Source organism: Takifugu flavidus, chromosome 9 (assembly GCF_003711565.1).
Source record: "Takifugu flavidus isolate HTHZ2018 chromosome 9, ASM371156v2, whole genome shotgun sequence".
In the NCBI taxonomy this organism is placed as follows: domain Eukaryota; kingdom Metazoa; phylum Chordata; class Actinopteri; order Tetraodontiformes; family Tetraodontidae; genus Takifugu; species Takifugu flavidus.
This window is the reverse complement of record NC_079528.1, coordinates 4646465-4671260: the sequence shown is the minus strand read 5'-3', so window position 1 is coordinate 4671260 and position 24796 is coordinate 4646465. Positions and strand designations below refer to the sequence as shown.

At 43.9% G+C, this 24796-nt stretch overlaps 1 protein-coding gene across 5 annotated transcripts in view; it reads left to right on the top strand.

The window, feature by feature from the left end:
* Positions 1–24796, top strand: part of diaph2 (diaphanous-related formin 2) — a 170009-nt gene that overhangs the window by 86112 nt on the left and 59101 nt on the right. For all 5 annotated transcript variants that reach the window (XM_057042268.1, XM_057042266.1, XM_057042263.1 and 2 more), the window contains 11 exons: positions 454–528; positions 627–696; positions 1351–1487; positions 4222–4330; positions 7448–7558; positions 8791–8903; positions 12362–12478; positions 15879–15997; positions 16984–17048; positions 18009–18113; positions 23793–24152. In XM_057042268.1, the coding sequence (XP_056898248.1) occupies positions 454–528; positions 627–696; positions 1351–1487; positions 4222–4330; positions 7448–7558; positions 8791–8903; positions 12362–12478; positions 15879–15997; positions 16984–17048; positions 18009–18113; positions 23793–24152 (1381 nt within the window). The remainder of the gene's footprint in view (positions 1–453; positions 529–626; positions 697–1350; positions 1488–4221; positions 4331–7447; positions 7559–8790; positions 8904–12361; positions 12479–15878; positions 15998–16983; positions 17049–18008; positions 18114–23792; positions 24153–24796) is intronic.

The following is a 24796-nucleotide window of genomic DNA, read 5'->3' as shown; positions in this document are numbered from 1 at the left end:
GCCGTCTCCTGGCACTCCGAGGTTTATAGCCAATTATCTCTCACAATCCATTATCGATTAAAGCGTTATCTTACTCGCATTGCTTAATCTTTCGGCGCAGCAGCCGTGCGGCTCACGTGGGGGGGTCTCGGATGTGAACTGCCTAACAGTGGGAGCACTTGTTAAGATGAATTGGTGTTCATTTTGCTTGTAGATGGCAGCAGTTTAAATTCAAACTCATTCAGACGTTATTATATCAAGCCAAGCTGAATTTCTTTTTTGTTTCAGCTCCTCCTTTGAGAAATTAAAACCCTTTTATCCAAGTGGCTCTCGTGACCCTTCATATTAGTCACAATCAGCAGCATTCCTTGAGTTTTAATACAGTTTTTGTTTGCTTCTTTGACTGAACAATAAACCAGCAAAAGAGGAACGATTTAAATGAATATTTCTGATTTCTGTGTGTCTACTTTCTAGTTGGGTTAATAACTTCGGTCATGAGGGTCTCGGCCTTCTGTTGGATGCGTTGGAGAAGCTTCTTGACAAGAAACAGTGAGTGATCTGCTATCATATTCCATCTGTTTAACATTTTTTTATTATTACTCCAAGATGGCAATCTAATAAAAATGTTCTTTTTTGATGTTTTTTAGGCAAGAGAACATCGATAAAAAGAACCAGCATAAACTTATCCAGTGCTTGAAGGCTTTCATGAACAATAAGGTCAGCACGAGTCAATGATAAAAAGGCTAAAATTATAAAGTTTGTTGGCGCGAAACGCAACCTAACATGATTGTGAAGATATTATAATGCCGAAGTTCAGTGTTGAAATGAAAACAAGCACAAAGGCCAGCTGTCTTTGTATTAATATATATATAATTTTTTATAATTCAACACGTCCAATAATAGCACAAATGGGCATCCAGATTCAACTTTGCACCCTCCGTCGAAATGACGAGACAGTGAAGTGAGGCTAAATTTACCATTTCAAATGCTCTGTCTCAGATCTTTTATGTATCATTTCTGAGGCGGCCCCACTGATTCCTCTAAAGTGGCGCCCATTTCAAAGATAGATGAACTGTTGATACTCTACTTAATCCACCCTACAAGCATTCATCCCTGCACACTCCTCCTATTGTGGGGAACCTTAAAGGTAAAGGAGGCTATCAGTTTCTGCCCCTTTCACTCCTGCCCTGAATTTAATAGATACATCGGTCTTTTTCAGCCCCTCCCCCGTGCCTCGATTGACCTTCCATAAAAGAAGATTAAGACTAACCCTAATTTAGAACATTAGCTCTACTTTGTAATATTCATTATTTCACTTAAAGTCGATGGTCTCAGTGAATTCAAATACCCTCATCATTGTCTCTTTCACAGTATGGACTGCAAAGGATCCTGGGAGATGAGCGGAGCCTGCTGCTGCTGGCTCGAGCGATTGACCCCAAACAGACCAGCATGATGACGGAGACTGTTAAAATTCTTTCGGCGTTCTGCATTATCGGAGAGGAAAACATGTAAGTGGACCTCAGATAACTCCGCCAATTATGATATTTGTTCTTTCTCACCGAACGCATTTGACAGCTAAATGGAAGAGAAGGTAAAATTAAAGGGTTGAGCTCAGGAATCACAGAAGAACAGAAAAGTGTCATCACAAAAGTCTTTTGCAGCCTATTCAGTCGTGTTTCTGAACCAGCAGGGGACGGTGCTGCAGGTGGCTGCTTTCTAACACCCTTGCTGCAGTTGAAGGGCTGGAAAGCAGACAACCTCAGACAGCTCTGAGGGGTTTCATGTGAAAGGAGAGTCACAGGTTGAGCCTGGGAGCAGGTGGAGTGGAGACCAGAGGTTCGTGTCTGTCTGTGGTGCAGGTCATCGTGACAGATGACGGTCTGAGCACAGGAATAAAACATTGGAAAACCTCTTTATCAAAGGTCTGCAACCATCGCTGGCTCTGCTACAGGTGCCAGAGCAGCAACATCCGTGAGCAACAAGCAAACACATTTGCACAGCATCGACAAATGAAGCACTTAAACAACCTGAGTCATTTTTCACTTCTCAGAACAGACGATAAAAGAACCATTCAAGTACACAGCCCACCATTTCCTTGTACAAACATCGAGAGAGTAAACAACAAAGCAAACAAGAGTGTGAATGCCAACAAAATGCTCTGCTTTTTCTGCTGTCTGGGAGATGGAAAACAAAGAATTAGACATGTGAGATCACACAACAGTGCCTGGTGGAGTCAGGAATTTAGGAAGAGTGAAAGAAAAGACAACCATCTGACACACACAGGAAGACGACCAAGCCATTTTCTCTCCTCTCTCTGTGTTTGACAGCTATTCAGAGTTGTCGGTTCACTTCCTGTGGAAATATGCTGAACCTACAGACATTACACTCCATAGACATCCTTGAGATCATGCTGTGGGACGCAGTTCAGTGTCTTTTAATGTGTTGAAGTGCTCAGCACAGTTTTCCTTGGACACACAACTTGGCTGACAGGTTATAAATTGGGTTTAGGGGAGTCTTCTTCTTTATTGTTTCCCTCGGGGCCACACCGGAATAACAATGACACTTCAAAGTCAGGCTGAAAGCACTGGAAGAAATAAACAAACCCACAAATTCTTCTGGAGCATCTGGTTTCTGCAGCACATTGAACACCTCCTGCCCATCAGATAGGCCTTTAATGCCTGGACATCCACAAATGTATGTGGGTTATGGAATTGATAGACTTTGCAGAGTACTCTGGAGTGTTCACCTTCATCTTTGCATTCAATTAATCCTTTAACATTAGCTAATGAAACATTTTTAAATAGCTTTCTTGGACTCAGTTCCATCCCTAGAATAGTTTGTCTTATAGTATCTTGTCTCTGATGTACATGAGAATGTTCATGTCTAAATATTTTGATTGAATGTCTTTGATAGCACCTAACTTTTTCACTAAACAACTAACTTTTGCAGACACAAGTAAATATACAGATAACTGATGCACCGATCCGAGGAATGCATATTTATATCTATATAGATCTTCTCTATTACAGTCGTCACTCAGACAGTTGTGCTGCCTGTTGACAACTGAGATGCGCTCAGTGTAAATATAAAAACATCTCTCTGTAGTTGTTTCCTGCATCTCTCAGCTGGGAAGTTTTGAAGTAGAGGTTGAAGTAAACACGGAAAAATTTTCGGCATGATCACAGCCCTTCATTAAAATGTATCCGTCATGTAGAGGTGACAGCCAAAGAAGCTGAGGCGTCACTTTCTCGCTCTGAAACTCCTCTCGCAGCCGCCGTAGTGATGTTTCGCACGCGCCTCAGCTGACAGCATCAAAAGGGAACACGACAAGTTAAGCAGATCTCTTCTCGCCTGTTTTGAACTGGCTTTAAAGCTGCTCAGTATGCAGCTCCCCAGTGCTTGTCTGCCACTTTGTAACCCCTCTCACAGAGCATGGCCTCTTCATTTATCCCCGTGTCAGGCTTATTCCACACAGCGTACTGTTGGTCAGACACATGATCTCCCTCACTCATGAACCAATCATGAACCAAGGCGCTTCATATTTATTTAAACTATCACAGAATGGCAACAGTCAGGGTGAGAGGACACGCGCAGTTAAATGTGTGCGCGTGTGTGTAATTCGGATGATCTCTGCAGCCGACATTTTAAACAGTCGACTGCCGTAAATGTTTTATTAATATATTTCTTAGCTCAGCTATGGTGGGAACCTGTCCTTCATGCTGAGAGCACTTTCACGCCCAGTTAGGTGAAAAGAGTTGTGCTTGTGGGAGTTTGGTTCTTTTAATCCATGAAGGTACAAATGGGCGTTGTAGCATTGGAGTTACAGAGGCCACCTGTCATTGTTCATTGTTGTATGAAATAACTTGCAGATTATTACAGCAGGATTTTTATTACAGCTTTTCTGTGGTCTGCACAGATTTACATGATCAGCCTCGACTTAAGAAATACCCAGATTTTTCAGGTTGTCTAACATTCTCCTGCCAAGAATATCTCCATCTCCACCCAAACGCTCACCCTATCAGCACTCACAATTCATTTAAAATTGGATCGCGTTGCATCAAACAGTCTAATCTGCATGCAAAAGCTCTGAGGGAGTGACCGTAGAAAGGTCTGAGCAAGCATGCAGGAGAAGATACAGAGTGTTTGAGCTGAAAATTGCGAGTAAATGTCCTGTCAGCGAGGTGATAAGACTTTGTCGATTGTAGAGTCAGGCCCGTTCACCCTTCCTCTGTCTTCCCCCAGCCTGGATAAGATCCTGGCCGCCATGACGATTGCTGCGGAGCGGAACAATAAAGAGCGTTTCGCCTCCATCGTTGAAGGACTGGAAAACCACGAAGCCCAGCAGCTCCAGGTTTGGAATCCCAACATTCAGCTGCTTTATTATTTTCTAAACTTCAACATCACCACCATTAAGAAAAAGCAAATATGACCAAATAAAAGTCACTTTCACGGCCTGATTTGCCACAGCAGTAAAAACATTTAAAATCCCCAGCATTAAAAGTCACCTGCATGTGCACGTTTACCTGTCACGCCCATGTTGGCCATTCAGATGCCATCCATTTTTTTTGTTCACCTTTGGGATGGTTCTACATGTTCATCACAATCTGCTGAACTGATTAAATGGACTGGATCGGATTTTTAAGGCGAGCAACTGTCTAAATAATGCATCACAGCTCACAGTGCACATCAGAGCAAAAATGAGACCATGAGGTCAAAAGAGCTGCCTAAAGAGCTCCGAGACAGACCTGGACAAGGCTAGAAGAAAATTCTGCCAACGCTGACCCCTCTCTTTGGGTCAACCAGGCCTCTTTCTTGCCTGGTTGTCTGAACAAACTGAACGGTGGAGGGTGAAGTTCGTTGGTCAGAGCAGTAACTAAGAACCCAAAAATCACTCCACACAATGTCTTGTGAGAGAAAGACATATGAAAGGAAGGAGAGGGTCTTTAAAAACACTCCTGAAGGTCTCTGTGAGGGCTGTGAGTAACTCCATAGCCTCTCTGAGAAACTCTAGCCTTTTTGTGGGTCTTTCACTTGAACATCTGAAAGCTGAACAAAAGAAATGGACGTCACCTACATGACCTACATAAGTGCAACAGCAAATGGTCTGAATACTGATGTTCATGGGAAAATTCAGGTTTTACTTTTTTTTTATTTGGAAAAAATTCTAAAATTCTGGGTTTGGGCTATTCTTGTAAAGTGGTGAGTGCAGGTTGTTGAGGAGACCCCCCCTCCTTTTTTATTTGAAATGAGGCATTACAGCCAGAACATTGAAAGCACCTGTCTGTGCACTTACATCTAAGGGAGTGAGGCCATTTCCTTTGTAAGGATACTAATTTCACATTCGGAACGGTCTTTGAAAAGGTAAAAGTAGCCACCTGCTGTAATTTTTCCTCTGAGTGGCTGAAGTGGACTGCAAAGTATGTCTCTAGGCAGAGACTGTCTATTTTTTCCCATCTCTATACTGAATCAAATTAGAATCATCAACTAAAGTGCATACTTAAGAAGTGGTACCTATGTTCATGAATAATCAAACCTCTGAAATCATCCTAAAAACACAGAATTTGGTACCAAAACGACACCCAGGGTTCTCAATAAGTCTCTGCATCAGTTTCTGGCCCACGTTGTTCTGCCCCTGATCTTTGTTGACCTCTCGAACCTGCTGCAGTCCTTGCACGGCATGATTGTGGTCACACTCTGACATTACTGCTTTCAAAAAAATCTCCTCTTCCTCATCCTTCTTTTTTATTGTGAACACCATTTAAATGCTAATATTCCGGGGTGTAGAGCTCTTTGTCTCTCTTTCCTCGTATTTTTTTTCTCTTCTTTTACCACTTTTTTGTGCCAGTGTCACATCTTGCAAATGTGTCTTTGGCCCGTTTTTCCTCGGTGCCGCTGTCAGTTTGCCTCTCGGAGGACTCATGATGGGCCGACTAAAGCACCTTACCTTTCTTAATTTTCACAACTGTTCTGCGGAAAGGCAGGGTTGGGACACAATTGCAATAAAAACACCACTTAAAACATGTTTTTTTTCGAGGCTGAAAGCAAGAAATTACTTCAGGAATAACCCTTTTTAACCGGAGGGTTTGTGAAGTCATGAAGTAAACTGATGAGGCGAATGGCGAAGAGGGAAAGTAGATATTCTTTTAATAGCACGCTGTTGTTTTTCCTTTAAATTTTGCCATTAATGAAATGAAGCCCCGCTAATTGTGAACTAAATTAAAATGCTTTGCTGATTCAGGGTGTTCAAGGAAATTAATAGACGCATCCACAACCTGTGATAGGCTGCGACTTTGCCAAAGTGATTAAAACGTGCTTTTCTGCGGTAGCTCAGGCTCTGCTCATCTGCTGTGCACGAAAAAAAACCCCCAAAAAACGCATTTCAACTTTAAAACCGTCCCACGAGTGTCACATTTAATTACGATGTTTGGAAATACCCCATGGCACCAAAGCCAATCGCTAAGCCCAACACAGATAATGCCCCCATCTCTAACACGACAGCACCCCCCGCGAAACATAACCGAGGTACGGCTGAGCTGCTTGATGTTAGTATCAATCTGTATGCAGGAGAAGAGAAAGAATATTTCATGAGCTCCTCGGCTTTCTTCACTCGTATAAATTCTGAGAAGATTTGGTCGGGGGTTCTTTTATGTATCTGGCCTCTGGTGGGTACAGTAAAATGTCAAGTTTCAATGCACAGATTTTGCTCAGGGGCCCTTGAGCCTTTCTGGAGCACGGAGAAGTTTTCCATGTTTCTGCTGCCTGCCCTTGTGCTGGTGCATCTATTAACGCAACGAGCCTTCTCCAGGAAATATACAACATGCTGTATTTGTGTTGCTGATGTGAACCCACTCCTCCATGGCGAGATAAGCGCAGTATTTACTGCTGCAACTTTATCGGGCAGCTTGGAAGGCTTTTCTGATTAAACGTGTAATTACGATTAAACGTTTGAGTTGAGCGGGGCGATAATTAGACCCGAACATTGTAAATGTGGATAACACGAATTCCAAATGACATCCAGTCAGACGATCAAAGCGGCCAGTAAAAATGCCCATCAGTGTGATTTATATTAATATTACATACGGACCCGCCGTGCACGGTCAAGGTCTCAGACAGTTCACGCATTTCGTATTGTTCATGGGAATCCTTCAGTCTCATATCGATTCTCCTTTCAAGGAAAATCACCTTACCCATCGCTCACGCCCCTTAAACGCTTTAATGCTCATTAGGATTCATCAACTATTTCCTCTCACCTTGTTTCGTGCACACTCTCATTCTTCCACACAGAAGCATTCTGCCAAAATATCCATCAATAATGCACAACTGTCAATAAACACAGAGAGGCTGAATTCCCCCGCGTTTGTTTCCACGCCTCCCTCCAGTCTTTGGATTCTTTTATCAATAATAAAATAATGTTTACCATCTATGGCGTTCCATTCATTCTTTTTCCTTGTTTTTCCCCGGTCTTCAGGTGGCGTGCATGCAGCTTATCAACGCGCTGGTGACCTCGCCGGATGATCTGGACTTCCGGATACATCTACGCAATGAGTTTTTACGATGTGGCCTCAAGAAGATCCTGCCTGTGAGTTACGAAGACAACACAGTTGAATAATTGAGGGAAGGATCCATATAGTTTTATTCCTAAAGTAGTATTGAACGCTAATTGTTATGTTGAAGTTCTTCAGGCATAAATAATACTTGAATTCATGAAGGACTCATAATCAATAATAACTACACACACAACTGGTTTACTTTAATTGACTCTGGTACCTGTTGTGTGCGATGCAGTACTCGTACCTCATTATGCAGTATTTTTGGGTATCATTAGCAACGAGTTCTTTACAGGGGACAGAGGCAGAGAGGATCTGGCTCATCACTCAAGATCTCATTTGTAACAAGTGGGGTGAACATGTCACAGAGCCAGTTGTTAATAAGTCATCCCACCTGCTCCCGTTGATTATTACTGTCATTACTTTAATTATCTTCAATTCGGCCCCCCTGATACGTGCAAGCCTCGGTGTACAGTCATTTATGAATGCCACGTTCACCGGCTATAATGCCGACATTCAAAATGACACCCGCTCATCTAATTATGAGTTATGCTCAGGAGTCGGGAGCAGTTGGCAAAGAAAAAGTGAACTTTACTGAAAGAGAAGGATCATTTTTTCTCTCAGAGTCCTTGGCACATGTTTTTGGCTGGCTGCCCTTTTTTTGTGGCATTGTGCACCTCCCTGTGAACCATGGTACTCAAGACAGATGGTGAACCGGACAAAAAAAAACTGCACGGGGTGATTGATACCTGCGGAAAGTGGGTTACAACCGGCCGTGTCTCCATCTGCAAACTGCTGGTGATTCATAGTGAAGTTGTTGTTAAAGCCGGGAGGAATCAGTACACCGGGAGATCTCCAATAAAACCAGGTCCAGTCCAGTACACCATGGAGGAAGCCACCAGAACACCCATATCTCTATGTTTTACGGATTAGACTACTGAAATGTATCAATCACATTTACCCCGTGTGTTGTTCGGGTCGTCTGATCTTATGTGCGAGCCAGCCTTAGATCCTCTGACAGGCTTCTTCCAAAGTTGAGGCTGAGCTCTAAAAGTAACCTGGTACCTGTAAACAGAAAGCCTCAGGTAAGGAATAACCTGCCCGAGGATTGAAGGTCAGGTAAATCCTTAAATTCTTTTGCATTTTGTCTCTTCCAAATTGAATCTCCCCTGACAACACAAATGTCCTCCATCCGTGTCTCAAATATCCCTCGCAGATACCTTGGGAACATTTTGTGAATCACTGTGTGTCTGTCTCACTGCAGGAACTCAAAGAAACAGAGGAACTGGACATCCAGCTGAAGGTGTTCAATGAGAATAAGGAGGAAGACTCTATTGAGCTCTCCCACCGCCTGGATGACATCCGCGCCGAGATGGAATATCCTTTTGTGTTAATATACAGATGAATGGACCCTGAGATGGACGGACGGGTTTATTTGATGGGTTTAGCGAAGCTTTACACACTAAAGACTTCCATACCTCAGTTCATTAGAAAAGGCTTTGAGGGGCCACCCCTCAATATCCAGCTCCGTCTCCAACCAGGTGTACTGGGTAAATAATCCCCCCTTCTTAACCTCCCACTCCTTCATTTTTTAAAATCCGTATTCCTCTTCCTGCTCCTCTTTGCTCTTTGTCTTTTAGTTCAAGGTTCAATATAAATAAGGGAGGCGTGTACTTTAACAATCAACACACACACACACACACATATATATATAATATATGTTTTCCTTCTCGTCCAGCCTGTAAACAATATAACATCGATTGTTTAAAATGTTGTATCACAACAATATTTAACATGAAGATTCCGATACTTTTCAGGCATTTATCATTTTTTCTAATAGAAAGACAGTAATAATAATCTGACTGTGATCGGACAGGCAGCTGTATAAGCAGCTTTATTTCTTATGTAGCTGCCTACCCAATCAGAATACAGCTTTGAGTCAGAAATAAGAACCCAAATGAACACCAGTGTGATTTGGAATACATTTGAAATGAATTAGTAAAACCGTAGAGGAGGCGGGACTTATTCCTAATAATTTGTCCTCATATAAAGTCTCTGATAGAACTCGAAAAGAAATATATACTTTCAGAGCTAGCAGCTTTTTGAAGCATTCCAGAGAAGAAGGTTTTAATAATTTATAAGTGTTTCTCCAAGGCTCCAGTGTGTATGAATAGACACTGTGACAGACCTGACACTGACATGGTTATGCAGATTCAACCCCCCCACCCCTTTTTTTTTTTCCAAATCCCAGTCAGAATTTTACTAGTGGCACAAGATGCTGCGGTGAATGACAGTTTGTGTTGACACACACAGGTGATCGGAGGAGGGGTGTTTGTGAACGTGCGCGCAGAGACAATGGGGAGGGAAAATGCACCTGGATTAATGATGTGCTCGAGCAGGTTCCCAAATGAGGAGGCCCACTGTTTGTTTCCAAGGACAATGCCATATTGATCTGCAAACTGGGAGCATGACTCGAATGCTTTGGCTACCCTTTGTCCCCCTCTGCTTGCATAGCACACACACACACACATGCAAGCACGCACGCACACAGACACCACTGCGGGTGTATTCCTGATATCATACAGGTAGCACTACTCTGACTACCTGAGCATATGTATCTTGTTTCTCTGCACTTTCATGAATATTAACGTGGGGCGGCTCATCTCCTCCATGTCCGGCCTGGGTCCAGGTGCCATGGAGGTGACTCCAGGCCACTAATGAATATTAATGAGCTGTGGAATGGTGATTGATTGACCCCCACCACTGCCTGGCCTACGTCACAGCTGACTGCCACTCATGTTTATTCATTATTTGGAGAGAGAATATAAAGAGAGGGAGACAGGGGAGAGCGCAGATGAGGGGGGTAATCAAATGGATTGGCATTCTACATTAGGTTTATGTCTGCAGCTTAGTGATAGATGAAGCTCGTTGGATGCTTTCCCAGTCTGAGCTCCTTCTCATGTCCTCTCAAATGCTGCTGTGGTGAAGCTATAATTGAATCTCATAGGATTGGTAATTCTCCCAGGATTCTTACTCCGCTAATATAAGGGAGGGAAATGATACTGTGGGGGAGCACATAATCCCATCCCTCCCCGTCTCTCCCTCTCCAAAAATTTGATATGGGATGGAGGTTTAATTACAGACATTGTTGAAATTAATAGGAAATGTGTCAAACACTGTTGAAGAGAATTGATCTCCTCCAGGACGAGCAGCTGCAGATTATTCAGTGCGGGAATAGAGAATGCCGTCCGATTCAGCCTTTATGTTGAGGAAATTATTGGGAGTCTCGAAAAGAGTCGCCCTTCATTAGCGGCTGACAAAAGCTGCCAAATTCTATTTAGAAACAGATAATGCATTGACAAAATCTTCATATTCCTGCTGGAAGTTGGACCCCACACATCCGCCCAGTGCTGCGGTTTGAGCTGCTTGACATCACCCATCTGCATGTTCCTGATGTGTGGCAGGCTGGTCCCTTCAGAACAGGAGTCCAGCACGTGGATATGTTCACTTCTCAACGCAGAAGTGCACGGCGGCCCGTCCGTTATGCTGTGTAAATATTTTAGCAAATGTTTTAGCTGAGATGCTAGCATGCTTGCACCTCCACACACTCGCCTCACTCATTTATGGGTGCGTTTGAGTATATCCATATCTGTGGGGCTTGGCTCTTTTCGGTTTCTTCCCACAGCACTGTTCTCCTCAGAGATAACATCCTTCTTCAGACAAACAGAAAACAGAATCACTTATTTCTGTTGTTTTTCTTACCTTTCAATTACCATCGGCAAAAGATGGGCACATTTGAAGCTGAGCTAAACATCACTGCTGTGTTTTTCTGGTGTTATTGATGTTATAATAATAAATCCAGCAGTTTGCGCTGCTATTCAGCGACTTGTTGCTGGCAAACGCAACACTGGGGGAAGATCAATAATCGCATTTGTGATTTTACACCCAGCTCTCACAGAAAACCCTCCAACTAGTCTGCGTTCTTTTCCCCGGTCTTGCGTGACCTGTGCCCGAGGCTTTGCAGCGCTACTGCAGGGTTTGGTCCAAAAACCCTGCAGGAATTAATGGAGAATCCAGAGAGAATATATCTACGAGGCTTTCTCCAAGTCTGGACAGAACAATAACCAGGATTAGCTCAGTTTTTTTCCTCAAACAGTGGTGAAGAACATCTATTGCACTCCATGTGTTTGTCTTTCTTTCGACGAACCCTCCGTCTGTAATTCATGAAGGGCCTCGCTAAGAATCCTGCCATCAAGCAAATAATAAATGAGGACCTGAAGGATGCAAGATTCAACATGCGGGGGACCCAGTCTGATTGAACAACTGTTTTAGTTGTCAGAGCCATCACTGTACCCTCTCGGGGAAAGCACTAGACACATAATCAATACCTTTTGCAAATTTCATAAGATTTTTTTTGCTCTTGAGAGTATGTGCCAGTTTCAATCAAAGTGCTGAATTTCTTCCACAACCCCCCCACTGCCTTTTTTCCCCCCAGCATTAATCTCAGGGAGCTTCCTTTGTGATCATTTCCCACCATTATGAAGTTTTTGGAGTGACAGGTGAACAGTGTGTGTGTGTGTGTGTGAGTTCCTTTATTGCTGATTTCCATCCAGAATTCATTGTTTACACTGCGAGCTCCTTTGAGAGAGAGCGGTTAAGGGAAATCACATCTCTGATGATATCTGTCAGAACTGAGGAGGTGTGATGTAAATGATGGCAACCCAACAGCACTGTTCCAAACACCCCCCCGCAATCACCAACCCCCACTGATCGAGTTCCCAGTAACGATCAGTTTTATCATGCTTTTGTTATCTTTCTTAACTGGACTCCTGCACTGATATGAATGAAGTCTACCATCTCCTGTCCAACATGGTGAAGGACACCGGCTCAGAAACCTACTTCCTGTCCATCCTCCAGCACTTATTGCTTATCAGAAACGACTATTACATCAGGTAAGGGCTTCATTTCATTTTTCCTTTTTTTGGCCTGATGACATCATGGCGCTGTGTTGCATGCCGCTATGCTTCCATGGTCTTGCTATCCTTCAGGTTCTAAAAATCAGAGCCAAAAGGGAAATATTTTTCAGGCTCAAAAACTAAATAAAGTTTTATTTTTTTTGTAACGAGCTATAATTTGTTGGGATGGTCATTGAGAGGGAATTTCATATAGTTTTTGAGGTGGGGAAACTCCTTTTAGGTGAAAATGTCGAACTATAGAGGCTACCATGGTAACCGTTTTGACAGAATTACTCAAATAAGTAGAACCGGGTGAAACACAGGGTAATTATGCGGCTTTTAACAGTGAAATCCCAACATGGAGGCGTTCCATTATACTTTATAATAAAGTAAATCAATTGACGCCTCCCTGGTGAGGTGTTCAGGGCATGTCCCTCCGGTAGGAGACCCCCGGGAAGACCCAGGACACGTTGGAGAGACTATGTCTCTCGACTGGTCTGGGAACGCCTGGGGATCCCTCCGGATGAGCTGGAGGAGGTAGCTGGGGAGAGGGGAGTCTGGGCTTCTCTTCTTAGGCTGCTGCCCCCGCGACCCGACCCCGGATAAGCTGGGATGGATGGATGGATAAATCAATTGTAATATCAGAGCAGGCAGGCTGAGTTACTAGCACAGTTAGTTAAAACAAATACATTGACAGTTTGGATCAAAGTGCTGCACTTTGTCTTTTTATAGACTCCAGTTGTGTGGAAACACTAGAAGTGACAGCATTGCACGTGTAACCAGACACATTCTGTAATTTGCAATTATGAAGTCATTTCTGGATGGGCGCTTGACCAGCAAGGCCGCCAGTCTTGTAAGTGGAGTAAAACTGGAGAGTTCTATGCTGCGTCAGATAGTTTTTGGCAGAAATACGACTGCAAGTTTTATTTATTTATTAATTTTTGAAGATGTAGGATGAGAGGAGGAAGATGAATTTACCGTAGACAAGTTGCTGCTCCCTTGGAGTTATGAATAATGTATTCCTCATCTATTCCTAGGAAGTGAGAAATAGAATTCACATTAACCAGCAGCCGCAGCCACGTCTACCTTAGCCACGCTGTCCGTGCACGCCTCTAAAAATCAGGAATGAGAAGGGATCAGTGCCCATGCTCTGTTTAAAAACCAATAAGGATTCACGTTTGATGTATTTGAGATGCCTTTTTCCTCTCAGCTACAAGGACAAAGTGACACATGTGCACACGCAAACATTTACACCGGTGTTTTGTCCAAGTGATGCATTTTATTCCTCATCCATCACAGCTGCGTGTGCTAGCGTGATGGATGCGCACGTTGCTGTGCTCACTCGTGTTTTTTTCAATAGATTATGTGCATCTATTTTGCTGCTGCTGCCCTTTCTGTTAACATCTTTTCGTGTTGCGGTTCTATTTGGGCGGCGGTGTGCATTCATACTTGAATAAAGGCAAGTCAACAAGAGTGTGCAGCCGAAGTCAAATGTTAGCATTTCTTACTGAAATGTGTCGCTGGCTTCACCGTCAAAGGAAAGACGTGTTTGTTAATAAAGTTTATCTAAAATAAAGATGTCAGGCACGTCTCTATTTGAGTGTATTGCACGTTTGCTACCTTGATTTTGTGTCAAATGCTGATCAGCCTGACATGATAATTAATGTAACGTGATATAATTAGTATTCTTGTAGACATAAGCAGGTCCGCAGTGGGCTCACTGTATTCTGCCTACTGTCACTACTCGGAACACCACATTAGTTGTTTCTCTCCCCTCCAGGGCTTGGTTTATTTTTGATAATTAATCTCTCTCTGCAAGCCTAATGAATGGGAGCACATCAAACCCACCCCGTAAATATAGAGCAGATCTGCTCTTTTGGAGCCCGGCGATATGGGGATTACACTGGTTATGTGGAGCAGAGCTGGATCAAACGGCTGGGGCTCTGCTGAACAGCGAGCTATCATCGGAAGAAACGAAGGTGCCAGAGTTAAAGAAGAGGTGGGGAATGATGCTGGGGACGCACGCCGGCTTCTGGAGCCCAGCCCTGCCCATGTGGAGGGGCCTGACAGTTCTGGGTCACTCACTAGTTATCTCCCTGCAGCCTCTATCTGCTCGGCTGTGGCGGAGGATGGAGGACGAAGGCAAAATAGGGCAGCTTATTGAGATAATAATGTGGTGTACATTGGTGACAGTTGTAAGCCGAGTGCCACAGTGCTTAAGCCAGGCAGGGCGATGTGTGAGCTCTCACTAGCTTGTTCAGATCATGAGTGGGTGTATCCTGCAGCCCCAGCTTAATGTATGGCATTTCATGCTTCCAAATCAGAGCACCTAAACGCTGATTTATGTGCTTTGGCTCAGAATATTGTGTTCCTTCACATTCCTGTTGATAACATGACGCGGCCCGTCCACCCACAGCTGCCGACAGAACACAGCCTTTGAAATTATGGGCAGCTGCGCGGAAACGGGGAAGCAAAGTTCTCACGTCGCCTTATGATGCAGATTTTTGGTCTTTCCGGAGCTGCTGCGGCTTGAGACGGCGCCGCGGCAAAGACAGGCTTTCATCAGACCTTATCCACATCGCGCTTGTCATCTCTGAATTTCAATTATTTTGATATCGATCTGCTGAACAGTCCCATCAAATCGAAATAGATTTCGACCAAACACGGGATTTCCTCCGTTAAGTTCATCATCTGCAGCGTGAAATCATACACAGAAGCAGCTTTTTTAAAATTTTAATACCTCAAAGTGCCTCTAATGGAGCTTTTAGACTGTTTTGTTTAATTCATTCTTCAACTTTTAGTCAGTGTCAAACTTGGAAGATAAATATTTCTCAGTTTGACGCTCGTCTTAAACCCGCATTGTATTTGCTAAATGTCACTTGCAATTAAAGTTGATAATGTTACCGGGAAAAGGTCAGACACCAACCTGCGAGGTGGAGCGGGACTCTCGGGCCAACACCAGACGGTCTCTGGCGCTCCTCCTAACAGCCTGACGTGTTTTCCTGCTCGTTGTGCTTTCAGTTACACACATTACACTGATTAGATTTACATTTGACTTTTTGCGGTCGCTCTAATTGGCAAAGATGATTGCAAATTAGGCAAGAAGGCAAGCGTAGCCCTGGCTAGCATCTTTTCACCTTGAAATGGTCGGACTTACGCAGACTTGTGGCTCTGTGTGCCCATTAATCTGCTAATTTCATGATTGAGGCGAAGCAAGTGATCAAATTTAATAGGGTGCCTATTTTGTCCAGCACCACCCCTCTTCCTGTGGCATTTTCTGACCTCTAGCTTGGATAAGGGAATCATTTGAGCTTAATTAGCCTTACAGAGTTCGTGTCACTCATATCCTTATGTGGCTTGTCTGATTGCTGGGATTTATGCTTCTTTGACCCGGCAGGCCTCAATATTACAAGGTGATCGAGGAGTGTGTGTCTCAGGTGGTGCTGCATCGCAGTGGGATGGACCCTGACTTTGGCTACAGCAGGAGACTGGACGTAGACTTCACCCATCTGATCGGTACTCCTCCTTATTCAACAGGATAAAGAAAAAGAAAAACTCTTTAAACAGTTTTTAACCTTCTTCTGATGTCCTGAGTCCAAATCAGGTTGTTTTTTTTTAATTTTAAGTTTCAGTGACTTCTCATAATACCCCCTTAATTAGATGCAACATCCCAATTGATCTTTGAAAGCTGCCTTTCTGCCTTCACTTTTAAAGGCTGTTTTGTAATTATTTTTCAAACGAGATCTCAGAAAATTTACACTTCAAACTTCTGTTACATGCTCAACATATTCAGTCACGGTGCTAAAATGACGATAATTGCATCTGATTTTATTCCAGAATATTTCAGTCTTTCACTTATTTTCTCAAGTTAGAGCATTTAAACACCAGCATCTGCTCCAGAAACACCATTTACATAAGAGAGGGCTGTATAGAATAGTCAGTTTACGGCTATTTCAACTTTTATGAAGGGGATTCATGGAAAGCTGCACGTGTTGAGTATTTTCTTAAATAGATCTGGGCTTTGCTGGATTCTATATTCAGATATTTTTCAGCCACACAAGCCAGAAAGTGAATGCAGCTAAGCTAAATATGCCAACGCTCTCAGCCCTGATGAAAGGCAGCTTTCATGTGATGTTTTAAAGAGACTGGATTGACCTGACGTGCCTTTTCAGTCATCCAGCCGCAGCGGTCATCTTTCAGGGGCTCCGTTTTCTCCTCTTCCTCACAGATCTTTGCAGAACTACAGTATTTACCTGTGTGTGAAGTTGAGATTGAGTTCCAACTCTGCTCACCTTGGATCTGCCCTCTCTGCTTTTCTATGTGTTTTTCTCTATTTTCTGATATAAATAAAACTGAATTTAAATACACAAACATGGGGTTTCTAAAGTCACGCCAACAGGCCACAGCTCAAATTATACAATTTCAAAAACCTGGAAACTCATTTCAGAAGTATTCTTTAGTTTAAATGATCCAATTGCAGTTTCTTTTGTTTCTTTCCACAGATCAGTGCGTCGACAAAGCCAAGGTGGACGAAAGCGAGCAAAAAGCTGCGGAGTTCTCTAAAAAAGTGAGACACCGTTCACACGAACAGCCCTCCTGGTCTGGTCAGCTCCATCTTGAGAGCTTCTTTTTTTTCCCTGATCTCCGAGACAAGTTATTGATTTTCCATGACCTGATCAATGTCTGCCTGTGAAGTTACATGATCCCTATCAGCATTACAAGACGCTGATGTCTTCTCGCCACGCCGGGGTGGAGTTCTTGTCTGTTCTTTTGATCCAAAACTGCATTTTAAGCGGGTTGATGGGGCGGTTCTTAGCGTGGCGCGCGGACCTGTTAATGTGAATAAACCACCAATCCATTTTTATTTCTGTTGAGTGCACAAACTAATACTTAATATGGTGATCTGGGCAGGTTTCTCTCGCCCTTTTGCTCTCTGTTTTAGGATCAAATCTACAAATTCTTCCCTTTTTTAGTGATTCCTGCTTCGTGCAAAGTAAAGATATTCATACAGTCTGGATACGGCTTAAATGGAAACACTCGAGGGGGACAAAGGTGTTTCATGTAAAGAAGATCGAGTATTTTAAATATTTATTGAATGTTTCTTAGATTTCAAAGAAACATCAGCGTTTTCTCCATGTTTTGAATGCTGCCTAAATCTAGCTTAAGTTGCCTGACTGCTGCTGTCTGGCAGCTCGGGGGGGGGGGGGGTCCTGTCTATGTTTTCTTCTTAAGATTCCTGTCCCCGTGGCTCACCGTGCACCCTGCCGGGCCGCTGAAATCATCGTGGCGACGTGGCTTGGCTTCTGTAAAGGTTAGATCCGTCACGAAGGCCAGGCCTGAAACAAAGGCAAAGGACAACAGAGCTTCAGGGCCGCGACAGATATGAATAGGAATCATCCAGAGAGCGGAAGGCAGCGTGTCGTGGTGCCTGTTGATGCTCCCCGCGGACGTCCTCTGGAGGCAGCACGTGTTTATACAGGCATCGGTTACATGCGCATGCAAACGCTTCCTTTCTGTGTCCCTGCAGTTTGATGAAGAGTTCGGTGCTCGGCAGGAGGCACAGGCCGAGTCGCAAAAGAAAGATGAGAAAATCAAAGAGTTGGAGGAGAAAATCCAGGCCCTGGAGTCTCAGGTAAATCCCATTACTCTGCAGAACACTTACATTTTGCCTGCAAGGACTTTTTTTTAATGCATTTTTTTAAGAATCAAAATGAGAGCTTTGTAAACCATCTCCAGAAGCTCTTTTAATCACTTTTAAATGTGAAAATCACCCATACACTCTCATATATGATAACATAAAAGGTTTGGCCACCGGGAAAGGTCTGATTGAGTCAGAAGGATTTATTTCCATCCCGATTTAAGATGTGCTTCTCCTGTGAGTGGAGTTATCGCCCATGCAAGAACATGTGATTTAATAAAGGTTCAGTCTCCTCTTTTTGTGGAATCACTGTTCTGTTGAAGCTCTTCCTGTGTAATTCTATCATCACAATGATAGATTGCATTTCCTGTTCCTGCCCTTCACATCATTTCTTCTCTGTCCATCCTGAAAATAACTACCATTTCCCCCTTAACCCAATTTCAAACACTTCAGGACTTCTTGAAACCAAACGCCTGTATCCTACCCTTGACATCCACTGGCCCTATTTACATTATTTCTTTCTTTCTGCCTTTGTGATTGAATGCCCAACGTTTGTTCCCCAACCAAACCCTCAGAACCCGATCTGCCGACTCGCCTTCCCCCCTGTGCTCCTCTCCTCTTCCCCTTTCTGTCAGAAATGAATTCATCAGGCTGGGTTCTTTGCCATTGTTCCCTTATTGAAGCTTTAGATGCTGTTTTCATCTGTGTCTTCTCCCGTACACATCCACCCAGCCTCCCCTGGCAGGCCTTTGTCTTTTGAAGACCAACTCACTGTGGTGCATTAACAGGTAGTGCAGAGCAGAGGAGCTCCGGAGAGCCAAGGCCTCTCTTCCTCTGTTTGTTTCAGTGCTCCTTCAAAGCCTTGGTATTGAAGAGCTGCACATCAACAGACATTATCCTCAAAAGGGAAACCTGTCACATCTTCTCCGGCACTCACGTGCACGGATTCGCCCATACATTAAACAAGCCGTCCGTGACTTTCAGCACTACAGTAGCAGATTATATCAACAAGTGTTAATCCATTGATTCCATCCAGGGTTAATACTGCTTCTAACAAGAATTCAAGCAGATGTGTGCACAATAAAGTACACGTACCATTCTATGGTGTGTGTACTCCACTGCCAGGTCAAACCTTGGTATCTGATGTACCTGGGGGAGATGTGAAATGCTATTTGAATTCCATTTTCCTCTGACTTTAAAACACCTCTACAAGTCAGTGTTCAAAATTCGCAGCATGTTTGCGTTGACACCGAGGGAATTTAAATTAGGCCGCAAACGCTGATGGCGCTTAAGTGGACGTATCCTCAGATCGCTATAAATGGAATCCTCTGAGTCAATTCTCTTATTGCACAGCAATGTGGTCAAAAATCCTTTAAGTCTGTACTAATTATACACGATCATTTCGCTGCAGCCACGGAGGCATCGCGGCAGGTTGGTGGAGGGTTAAAACAGCCAGATGGTAATTGTGCGTCGTCTCTGGCGTGCGTTCACTGGGAGCATGCAGTCGGCAGCTCAAGTGACAAATAAAACACCCCAGTCATCCTCTCAGATGTGCTAGCTGCGATTGTGACTGCTCCTTGAAAAATACGAGGCATGAAAGCACATGTTCTGGAACCTCTTCCCCCGTCGACACGATGCTGTAAAGGAACCGTAATAAGGAGAGCGCGGAACCTTTAAATCTTTAAGACGACACGCGTTCAATTTGTCCGTTTAAGTCACTGCACTGTTACTTTGCTGAATATAAACCAAATGAAAGGCGCCTGTAACCCGCAGAATCCCTGTCAGGTGTAAAATCACACGCCTGCCTGCGTCGCCTTCCGTCACCTTGTTTGTGTGCCAACATATTTAATGAGAGTCTTTCTCTGGGAACTTTGCCATTGTAACAAGCGACTTGTTTGATGTGTCTGTCTGATTATCCCCCACTTGAGAGGAGCGCAGGTTCTGCCTGTAAACATGAAAGAAGTGTGCAGAAATGACGAGCGGAAATCTTCCCCGGTGTGAAAAAGTTCCGCGGAAAAAAGGAGGAAAAAGGCTGCAGTGAATCAGCCCTGTGTGTAATGAATAATGTAGCGCCGCAGTGTTAGCCGTTAATAGATTTTAACAACCTGGCAGTCTTGTAGCTGACCCTGCATGGCCCCCGGGAGGAGCTGGGGGTGCAGCTCTCCTCCTCTTCCCCAGTAATAATATTCAGCTCAGCTGATATCGACAGTAAAACTCAGGGCTTTCGTGACATTATCATGTTATTGTGGGGTTATCAGGTTAGCAATTATCCAGCAGTACACAATCGTGTTAGCTCACATCAGATGTCGTGTTCCTCTTACATTAGCAGCTCAACACATTATAGCACGCTAAAGAGCTGCATTTCTTTTCTGAAAGCCAAACACTACCTGTTAAAAATCCCCCTGGTTGCTTCAAGTGTCTGAAATATCTCAAGCTGTTTAAGTCCTCTAAGCCTTCATTTAAAAAGAAACTCTCACAACAATGAAATCTTTCCAATTCACCCCCCCCCCCACCTGAAAATAGTTCAATGTTAAGTTCAGTCCTACCGCAACCGCATGCTAATAAAGAAATTATTAAATAAATGAACAAAACTCCCTGGTTTAGAACATTTTCTTATCGTTTTTCTTCTAACAAGGTCACACACGTAGTGAAATATCAAAGCAGAATAGGTGCCTTTTAAAAAAATAGTAATAAAAAAACTACAAAACAATGGTGCTGGAGTGAAACCCATCACACATCTGAGAGTTTTAAGCTGAAGAACATTTTGTTTGAAAAAAAAATGGAAAGGAAAATGGGGAAAAGGCTTTTGAAGGTGTACAAACTGTCAGTGCCGCAGTCATCGCCGTGCACTGATGTTCTTTTGAAGGTAGATTAGATCTTTTAGGTGTGAAAGCACGCCCCACCCGGCTTTTTGCACATCAAATGATTCCCTCGCAAAAAAAAAAAAAAAATTGGAATATGACACTGTAATACCTTTGCCATTAACGGGCGATGTCCAACTCATCAGTCCGCTGTGCTGCTTCTCATGTGCTGGCGCTCTGCCTTCTACCGTGCACGTCAGAGATCCATCACTCTAGGCTGATGTGTTGATTGGTTAACTAGGAACATGAATTACTAGATTAACTTTACTCTCAGTGTCTGTCGGCATCTTTAAGATGCCTTTATTTGTCAATCATGACTGTTGTGACTAAACATCTCACTTTTGCTGTGTTTGTGTTGTATTAAGACTCAGTTATATAGACTTATCAGGTATTATCATTGATTAGAAAATGTGTAATAACACAACCGATCATGAAGAAAGTAGTGATTTTCATCATTGTTGCATTACATTCTGTTTCTGTCTCCACATTGTGTGTGCGTGTGTGCGTGCATGTGTGTGTGATACAAGCTCAAAGAGGCTCAGAGACTCCTCAGGGAATCTGAAGCCAAGGTGGGTGTCCCCCTGTGCATGTAGCCTCCTTCCACACAAACACACCTTAAAACGCCACCAAGTTTGTTGTGCAGCGGCTGACAGTCTTTTATCATTAAACAAACATCAGAGCAATGGAACAGAAGGGACCAAAGCGTTAAAAATATTCCCAAACCGTGCTTCCGCTAAGCTGAATTATGTATCATTTGGAAAAAGCAAAGTGTTTTCTAAGAGCAGACTTTTCTTTTTGCATGTTTAATGCAATTTTCATAAGCAAACACTGTGTAATTGAATTCCTCTATCAGAGATGAGATTGGGGCATAGATTTAATCACCTAGCGTTCAAAGTTAATTACCTGCCATGCTGACCTCCCCACTGAGTCCTGAAGACTATGAATCCAAATTGGATGAGTGAGATTTTATATTAGCCCCATCTTTTACCGATGACAGTCCTCCAGATGGGCTCCAGCATCAACCAAAAACACCACACACACCTTCATCACTCACTTTCTACACCGTTTCTGTTTACCTTTACCATTTTTACGTCTCCCTCCCCTTTATTGCCTCATTTGGTTCCACCCATAGACCTAAATAAAGTGGAAAGGTCTAATGTTGACGTGAATTAGATGTGAAATATGTTTTATTACACGAGTGAAGGAGCATCGTGGAATAACCTGGATTGTGGGATGCCGGAGGGATTTAAAAACGAGGGACTTTGAGCTTGCTTGATTAGAGAGAAAGACGGGGACGCAGAGGGACCCTCCTCCTGAAATCAAACTCCATCATTTCCCATTTAATTTTCTTCCATTTTCTCATGTTAATTCCAAAAAATGGAACAGGCCAAAAGGCTTCGGATTGACAGACATCCAATCTACGCGCGTGCGTCCCCACTGAGGCACCTTCTTGAACACCTTTTTCATTTCGGCCCTAATGAGCAATCCAGCGATGCTAAACACACGGTAATGTCTCAGAATACGGAGGCACTCCCATCCCATCATACGATCGGGCCACGGGGGGATATCCGGTCGTGGTCAATTGCCCCAGGAATCATCATCCAATCGCCGTCGGTGATCGGTGACTGCCTGAACTCAGGTGCTGGTAATTGTTGGATCTGCACAGCGTTTTTCCAAAAACAAATGTGGGTTTCGTGGATATCAGCGGCCAGCAGGCGTTTGTGGTCCGTGTGATACTGCAGGTGTGTCCGAGCACTGGAAGACGGGGTCTTATCAGCGGAGGGGCTAATTACATCCCTGTCTCTGTGTAATAACCTGCCGGTATCGTGACAAAGGCTCGACAGGAACACAACTTTCTTATCTTTGGTAAATTAAAGTAATAGTTAATCAACTATTATTCTTTTATATTCCTCTACAGAGACCACATGAGAGCTGCCCGAAGTCGTAGAATAGTTCTAATGGTGGTGTTTTATAGTCGGGTCATTTGTTCTGACATCTCTGATCGACCCTTGTTTATCTATAGTTGTGGTCTGGTTTCCTTTTGTTGTTGCATTGGAGATACGTGTCCATCAAATGGTTGGAGTTACTGTCATTTGTGAGAAGATTGTTAGCAGGATTGTTAGCAGGCTGTGCTAAAAATGAAACTCAGGAGTCTGTAGCATCAGAATGTAACATAAACCCAGATAAGTTTAGGCAACAAATGCACTTTTTGTGAGTTATTGCCAATATTTTTATGCTTTATGTAATGGACCATCCATCCATCCATCCATCCATCCATCCATCCATCCACCCATCCACCCATCCACCCATCCATCCATCCATCCATCCACCCATCCACCATCCACCCATCCATCCATCCATCCACCCATCCATCCATCCATCCACCCATCCATCCACCCATCCACCCACCCATCCATCCATCCATCCATCCATCCATCCATCCATCCATCCATCCACCCATCCACCCATCCATCCATCCACCCTCCATCCATCCACCCATCCTCCATCCATCCATCCATCCATCCATCCATCCACCCACCCACCCATCCACCCATCCACCCATCCATCCATCCATCCACCCATCCATCCATCCCCCATCCATCCATCCATCCATCCATCCATCCATCCATCCATCCATCCATCCATCCATCCATTCACAGACATCTGCAGTAAACTTCACTTTTGAAAGAAAGTCAGTGGAAACTTCAAGTTCTCTTCATGACGTCTGATGTTGAAAGCAACTGTCGTGCTTTTTATCAACTTTTTACCCACTGAAGAGCTCATCATGAATATTTCTGCTCCATATTTGCAGATCGCAGCAGGTCCAGCTACACCCGCAGCTCCACCTCCACCAGGGGGAGCAGCAGTGCCTCCTCCTCCTCCTCCTCCACCTCCACCTGGTGGCATCCCCCCACCACCACCACCTCCTCCTCCCCTTCCTGGCCATGCCTGCATCCCCCCACCACCACCTCCACCTCCCCCTCCAGGTGGAGGACCTCCACCTCCTCCGCCACCACCGGGCTGTGGGCCCCCACCTCCTCCACCATTTTTTGGTGGCCCGGGTGGCCCCCCACCACCTCCTTCCTTGCCGGTCGTTAAACTGCCTTATGGACTGCAGCCGAAGAAGATCTACAAGCCAGAAACTGTGATGAAGAGGGTCAACTGGACAAAGGTACCTACAGTTTTAGTTTGGTTTAGTTTAGTTTAGTTTAGTTAGTTTAGTTTAGTTTAGTTCTGTGACATCTTCCACACACTCGTATTCATAATGGGAAGCAGTGGTAAAACATTCCTCACACCCTGGAAAACGTTCAGCTCCACAAGAGGCGACATATAGTTATGTGATTGTGTGTGTGTGTGTGTGTGTGTGGGGGGGGGGATTCTGTTGATGACAACAACAACAACGTGACCTGTTTTTTTTGCATATTATTTCCAGATTTCTCAGGACGAGCTCGAACAGAGCTTTGCTCCTGCTGCAGCGTCTGCATTTAAAGCCTCGTCTGTTGTCATAGCGATGCCACTATTTTCCTATCAGAAAATCTCTGGGGATCTTTAAGGCTTCCTTGAGCTTTTTCCTGACCTCACTCGGGTCCTTGCAGCGCGTCAACCTGCTTCGACGTCCACCAGCCTCGTTTTGCTGGTGATTAGAGTTGAAATGAACATAATCTAAAGCTCCTGTACTTAAATGCTGCATCCAGCTGAGGCGATAATTCAGGGTTTTTAACAAGTTGGGATAGGTAAACAGTTTGTTTGTGGGATCAGCAGTGGAAAAAAGATACTTTAAATATTGAATTTCCTTCACTTGAAGGATTTAAATGT